The sequence below is a fragment of the Tachysurus fulvidraco genome, chromosome 12 (genome assembly GCF_022655615.1).
Source record: "Tachysurus fulvidraco isolate hzauxx_2018 chromosome 12, HZAU_PFXX_2.0, whole genome shotgun sequence".
NCBI classification, from domain to species: Eukaryota; Metazoa; Chordata; class Actinopteri; order Siluriformes; family Bagridae; genus Tachysurus; species Tachysurus fulvidraco.
The window spans coordinates 20,905,204-20,912,703 of NC_062529.1; the positions used below are offsets into that span (position 1 = coordinate 20,905,204).

Here is a 7,500-nt window from a genome sequence, read left to right on the forward strand (position 1 = left end):
TGTAGTTTATAATCTTATACTAAAACCTTTTCAACCAGAACACTGTCGATCCATTAGGACCACTTTTAATCACTGTAAACGATTGAATTTCTGGCCGTGAGTCTGATCCAAAATGAGTCCGGATGACTCATGGATTTTGGTGTGAGATGTGTGTTTTTCCCTTTGTTCATACTGTTACAGAGAATTTTAGTGGTTGAAGATAAACACCTTTGAATTTTAGATGCTTACGAACAAGAGAGCGGAAATGGGTTTGATATCAACTATCATTTAGTTTGAAGATTAAAAAGTTGAAGCAAAGAAAAAAAACAGAAAAAAATATTGAAAACTACAAATTCTTAAAGCCCTGAGTGTCTATTTTCATATGATCTTTATATTAAGCACCGCTGTGGAGTGGGACATGACAAAGACATTCAATAATGAACATGAACACAACCAAATAGGAGCAGTTTTTAGCCTGCCAGTCTTTTCTCCATACAGTATGTGGCACAATGAAAGCCACATACTTTATAATTCACTGATGGTTTTGAGGCACATTGGCTTGCACTGTACAGTATAACCAAAAGTCCTGCCGTCCAACGACAGACCTCTTACATTAGAGTAACCCGTAACACAACAGATGCCCCTTTTGACTAGATCAAGATCTGAGATGGACTGCATGCGATGTCTTGGCTCATCCATTAGTGCAATCTCTTTTTGGCCTTTGTTAGCCTGGTGTGAACTGTCACAGCACGTGCCAGACAATGACAGAGTGTAATTTGTGATGGCGCATGTCCATAGATAAGCAGAGAGTGCAATAAGATGGGGGGTGGGGGGTGGGGGGCTAATAAAGGCGGGCTGGGTAATTATCTCCAGTCACCAGGTGATGCTGTCACCGTGGCATTTCCAAAGAGCGTTGGCTACGTAATGAAACTTGCAATAAAAATGAATGAGAACGAACAAAACCGGGATCAAATCGAATAAACGCCGAGTTTATGAACGATTATTTCATCGACCGATTATTCATCCTGGGTCAAAATGTTTTGTAAAGAAATTTCTGTCAAATTAATAACGCATCCCTTTCGAGTTTGGAAAGTTCTGTCATGCTGTATGTTGAAATCAAATAAATCAGTGTCAGATTGTCAAAGAATATTACCTCTATGACATTTCCACATATCATAGATTGCATACTAAAGATTAAACGAAAGCAATGACAATGTTAAAATAATTGAACTGAATAAATCGGTAAACTAAATAAGAGTGAAATTTAGTCAAAGAGGTAATTAATTAAAATAATTCCCTAACATTAGATTTGTCTTAATGTTCAGTAGCATGTAATTGAATGTACATCACATCAAACCAATAAAAAAAAACAATAACATATTTTTTCTTTAGAATTATTTCAAATGTGTCATTTTTATCTTTTATTTTCAGACTCAGAAAGGCTCGTCGCTGATGACCCTCATGAAAGATCCTTATATCCTGATTGCAGCAGGTCAGTAAATTATTAACAGAATTATGAACGACAGTAACGTCGACTAATAACACAAAGACGTCGAGATGGTATTGAACGAATTTATACTGAAACAAAAATGAATTTCTTTAAAGCTGCTCTGTGCTATAACAATACATTTGAATTGAATTGAATTGAATAGATTGTGAGAATTGTTCAATTCAATTAAATTTTATTGGTATAAAATCTAACTAAATTGAATTGAACAATCTATTAAAATCAGTTTAATTCAATTTTATTGGAATAGCACAAGGGGGGGCTAGCATGTCCACTTCACACCTCCAGGGTTGGGGGTTCGATTCCCGCCTCCGCCTTGTGTGTGTGGAGTTTGCATGTTCTCCCCGTGCCTTGGGGGTTTCCTCCGGGTACTCCGGTTTCCTCCACCGGTCCAAAGACATGCATGTTAGGTTGATTGGCATCTCTGGAAAATTGTCCGTAGTGTGTGAGTGTGTGTGTGAATGAGAGTGTGTGTGTGTGCCCTGCGATGGGTTGGCACTCCGTCCAGGGTGTATCCTGCCTCGATGCCCGATGACGGGTGAGATAGGCACAGGCTCCCCGTAACCCGAGGTAGTTCGGATAAGCGGTAGAAAATAAATAAATAAATAAATGACTGAATAGCTTTATAGCACAGAGCAGCTTTAAAGAAATTTTAAGAATTGAATAGATTGTGAGAATGGTTCTAGTCTTCTTTTTAGTGTTTAATTGATTTCTTTCAGCAAGTTGTGTATGTGATATATGATAATAATGATGTGTTCTGGATGGACATTTGGCTCAGCTATATCTATAAGTACGGAATTAAATCTGGATTCATTTAAGTCTGAGCAAGTCGAATTCTGCAATGAATAAAATCCTAGCTGTATTTTCACCTCCCAACCTGAGAGTTTGGATGAAAAAGCAGATCATTTATCTACAGTACATCAATTTTATAGCGTTAAAACTATTTTATTTAAAAAAAAAAAACAACAGCAAAATAAATAAATAGACAAATAAATAAACTGATCAAGTGCATTGACGTATATTTTTCCACTTTCAGTTTACTTTGTTCTTTGTATTTTGCATAAGTTATATACGTAGTTATATATATATAATATATATAGAGTAATTTGGGGTGTGCATCATGTAAATTAGATGTATATGAGAGTAATTTGGGGTGTGCATCATGTAAATTAGATGTATATGAGAGTAATTTGGGGTGTGCATCATGTAAATTAGATGTATATGAGAGTAATTTGGGGTGTGCATCATGTAAATTAGATGTATATGAGAGTAAGTCAGAGTGTTATTTGAGAGTAAACTGAAGTGTGTTTTTAAATGAGATGTATATGAGGTCTAATTAGAGTGTGATATTAGCAGAGCATATAAAATGATAACTAGCGGGTGTGAGCTTGTGTCCATGACACGTATGAATGTGTGTGTGTGTGTGTGTGTGTGTGTGTGTGTGTGTGTGTGTGTGTGTTGTTTCTTTGGTCATTGTAACAATCTCTGCTTTAGAAGTCTCAGTCATGTGGTTTGACACAACCTTTATTGTGAGGATTGAATAGATGTGAAAGGTCGAAGCAGGATATTATTGGGTTGAAGTGTTCATGATAGTGTGTTTGTGTGTGTGTGTGTGTGTGTGTGTGTGTAGGTGATGCATGATAAAAGGGGTCATCGCGTAGTGACCGAAAGATGATGGATGGATAAGTGTATGATGGTGTGCATGTGAGAGAGACAGAGACAGGCGGATTGGGTGAATGCGAGAGAGACAGAGAGAGAGAGAGAGAGAGAGAGAGAGAGAGAGAGAGAGAGAGAGAGAGAGAGAGAGAGAGAGAGAGAGAGAGAGAGTGAAGTGGCAGAGAAACACATCTGTGTGGCATTCTCTCGCTGCTCTCTCCTCCACTTGAATTGCAGCTCTCGCGAGCTGAGGGCCGACTAATACTGGGTATTATGTGTGGCGAAAGAAATAAAGGAGAAGGGAGGAGGAAGGGAGGAGAGCCGGAAGACAAAAGAAGGATGTGTCTTCAGAAGACAAGTGTCTCACTGTGTGTGTGTGTGTGTTGTGTGTGTCTTTCAGGGTCTATTTGTTTCGCTAACATGGCCATCGCAATGCTGGAGCCCGCCCTGCCAATCTGGATGATGGAAACTATGTGTGCTAGAAAATGGCAGCTAGGTAGAGCGCAAACACACACACACACACACACACACACACACACACACACACACACACACACACACACACACACACACACACACACAAACACAAATGCACAATTTTACAAGGATATGGCCTGTGTGTTGACAAGACAGAAAGACAAGAAGGAATATCTGCAATAAAGTACAAAAGATATAAAACAGACAGAAGAAAATGAAGAGACAATGATTTCTCTCTCTCTCTCTCTCTCTCTCTCTCTCTCTCTCTCTCTCTCTCTCTCTCTCTCTCTCTCTCTCTCTTGCTCTCGCTCTCACACTTTCCAGAGCACATTTAGGGGTATAATATTTTTCTAATATTTTTGTATATTATATGTATTGACGTGAGACATTTAAGTGTTTTTATTGTTTTCTTTTGTGTTTGGAATTTTTTTTTTATAAACCTTACCTATGATTTTACGTTTAATTATTTAATTATTTATTATTCATTATTTCATTCACTTCATTTTCTTGGTAGATGATGAAACTTTGCATAACCCTTATCACCTACTTATTATAATAATAGTAGTTTAGTCATATAGTACATTTTATTTCAATCTTATTATTTATTAAGAATAATTTTAGCTCATTTTCATGTCATTTTTTTTTTAGGTTGTGGTGATGAAATGAGTGTGTGTGTCTGTGTGCGTGTGTGTGTGTGTGTGCGTGTGTGTGTGTGTGTGTCTGTCTGTCTCTGATATTGGGAAGAGATACAGTAAGAGACGAGGGAGATTGGGGGGGCAGAGAGGATGGGTGGTGGTTGTTTATAGGGATGTGGGGTATCAGAAGCATAGCAGGATATTAGTGCCACTAGCGGAGAGCATGGAACGTGAGAGAGAGAGAGAGCGAGAGAGAGAGAGAGAGAGAGAGAGAGAGAGAGAGAGAGAGAGAGAGAGCACAGCTTCATTACTGTTCCTAAGAGACGGCCAACAGGTCTGAGATCAGACTGATAAATCACTGTCTTATCACAGCTCTCCTCCTCTCTGTTTCTCTTCTTCCTGCTCTGTATTTCTGTCTGTCACTGCTCTGATCTCTCTCTCTCTCTCTCTCTCTCTCTCTCTCTCTCTCTCTCTCTCTCTCTCTCTCTCTCTCTCTCTCTCTCTCTCAGGTGTTGCCTTTTTGCCAGCCAGCATCTCCTACCTGATCGGGACAAATATCTTCGCTGTTCTGGCTAACAAAATGGGGAGGTATGGAGGAAATGAATCTTTCTCTTCTCGTCTTATCTTCTTCGCTCTGCTATCTGTTTCCGCCGCCATTCAGAAGCTGAAATGAGTTTTTTGCTTGAGCTTTTTTGATATTTGTTTTTTTAATAAAGCCCAAAGGAACAGTGCAAATCTGTATTTTCCGTTTTTGGATGAAGATTCCCTAAGACTCATTTCGGTTTGTAGTTTACATACAAGTGATAGATCACTATAAAGGTTTACTGTGGGTCACATGACATGTGGCTGTATACATCTGATTTACATAATGCACATCCGAATTATAGGCATCTCATTTACATAAAAAGCACCTCGACTTACCCACATATACATCTAATTTACATAAACACATCAACATTCTCTCATATTTATCTAATTCAACATAATACACCCCAAATCTTTCTTATATGTACCCCGTTGACATAAACCACACCCCAGTTTGTCCTCATATACGTCTAATTTACATAATTGCTCTCACGTACTTCATGCATCATCTTCACGTATGTTATATAAAACACACCCCAATATATCTTCATACGCATCGAATTTATTGCATATAATTTAAGAACATATACATTGTAATTTTATTCATATTTATCGGTAACACGTCAGATTGTTAATACTCAAGATTTCATGTTGGATATTTAGTCAAATATTTATAACGTAGCATCTTGGAATCTTTGGGAAGCTTAATGACCTTTCTATCACTGTATGAAAAAACTGTATGTCTTTTTTATACATTTTTTTAAAAAATGATGTATTCGATTTGTAAATATTTAAGAAAATGAATATTTAAAACCTGACAATGAATGTCCTAAAAGTAATATTTTATTTATCTGATGACTGACTCTCAGGATGCATTTTATAGCATCATCTTGTTCTATGTACATGTCTATGTAGTCAACATGTATAGTGACTAGTATCTGTAATTTTAATAGAGGCATAAATAAAAAATTCCCTCTTTACTTTTATAGTAATCTCCTCCACACTTCTGGAAGTCTTTCCACTAGACGTTAGAGTGTTTCTGTGTGGATTTGTGTTCATTCCGCTACAAGAGCATTAGTGAGATCAGACACAGATGTGAGGTGAGGAGGTCTGGGGTTTAGTCTGTGTTCCAGTTCTTCATAAAGGTGTTCAGTGGGGATGAGTCAGAGTCAGAGTCAGAGTCAGGACACTGTGTTCTTCCAATCCAACCGTGACGCACCATGTGGGATTTGGTAGCTAGGTGGTTAAGGTGTTGGACTACTGATCAGAAGGTTGTGAGTTTGAATCCCAGAACCACCAAGCTGCTGTTCTTAGGTCCCTGAGCAAGGCTTTTAACCGTCAGCTGTATAAATGAGATAAATGCATAAGGGCATCTGCTAAATGCATAAATGTAAATGTCTTCTTGAGGCTCAGGGGCTTTGCATGGCTTGGTTCTAGTGAAGTGAAACTGTAAAGCTACTCCATATATTTTTGGCCACATTTGGCCTGTTTGTTGAATAAAAAAAGGTGACAGTTTTCTTCTTGTGTTGTTTATCTGTGTAATGTTACACACAGTATTCCCTTGGTCCTCATCCTGCTGCTGTGATGTCAGTGGCTTTAGATTTCTCAGTCTGCCCTCTGGTATTGTTCCATCTGGTATGTCCCATCTTTGTGTGTGTGTGTGAGAGTGTATGAGTGTGTGTGTGTGAGTGTGTGTGTGAGGTAAACTTCTAGCTCCCTCGGGCTACCATAAGACAGGCTTTTGAGAAGAAGCTATTATCTGAGCATTCACTGCTTTTATATCCTCTCCTATGGCAACATTACGTTCTCTTTTTCTTTCTCTGTTTCTGTCCCTTCTTCACTCGTTTTCTTGCAGTTTAGTTTGCAATCATGTTGTTTCTTCTCCTTCTTTAGGTGGCTGTGCTCTCTTATAGGAATGCTGTTGGTTGGGATCAGCATTATCTGTGTGAGTAGAAGAACATTTTTTTGTTGCGTGACATTAGACTAACCTACACAAGCTGAGGAAGAGACCTTGACCTACTGTATATTTTCCTTTCTGAGCTTTTCCTTTCTATGATACGGCTGCGAGGCAGGAAATAACCATTAATCATAAGTGGCCTTAAAACAAATATTATTCTGTCATTAATGGAGAAGGAGTTATAGTGAGTTTTGAGAACAGAGGGAGAAGGAATGGGTTCATAAACACGTTCCGACTCTCTGGCTCTCTCTCTGCCCGGGCCACTTCCTGTCAGATAAGACGTCAGACCTTTCCATTAAAACAGCTTATTGGATTAGCTGCTGTTTAAGTGTGTGTGTGTGTGTGTGTGTGTGTGTGTGTGTGTGTGTGTGTGTGTGTGTGTGTGTGTGTGTGTGTGTGAGAGAGAGAGAAAGAGCGAGGTTTAAACAGGCCTGTGAAAAACAAAGCAAATTATTTTGAGAACAGAAAAACCTATTTCATCTCAATCTCTGTCTTTGTGACTGTCTGTCCTTTCTTTCTCTCTTTCTTTCTCTCTCTCTCTCTCTCGCTTTCTGTTTCTCTCTCTCTCTCTCTCTCTCTCTCTCTCTCTCTCATTTTGATGGCTAATTCTGTTTTTGTCATTTCACAGGTGCCTTTTGCTAAAGACATCTATGGACTCATTCTGCCAAATTTCGGCGTCGGTTTTGCGATTGGTGAGTAAGACA

General features: G+C 38.7%; 1 protein-coding gene across 4 annotated transcripts in view; it reads left to right on the forward strand.

Moving 5' to 3' along the window:
• The window catches only part of slc18a2 (solute carrier family 18 member 2), a 24,445-nt gene that overhangs the window by 8,490 nt on the left and 8,455 nt on the right, over window positions 1-7,500 (forward strand). For all 4 annotated transcript variants that reach the window (XM_027143095.2, XM_047821754.1, XM_027143097.2 and 1 more), the window contains 5 exons: window positions 1,411-1,471; window positions 3,543-3,638; window positions 4,764-4,842; window positions 6,733-6,784; window positions 7,425-7,488. In XM_027143095.2, the coding sequence (XP_026998896.1) occupies window positions 1,411-1,471; window positions 3,543-3,638; window positions 4,764-4,842; window positions 6,733-6,784; window positions 7,425-7,488 (352 nt within the window). The remainder of the gene's footprint in view (window positions 1-1,410; window positions 1,472-3,542; window positions 3,639-4,763; window positions 4,843-6,732; window positions 6,785-7,424; window positions 7,489-7,500) is intronic.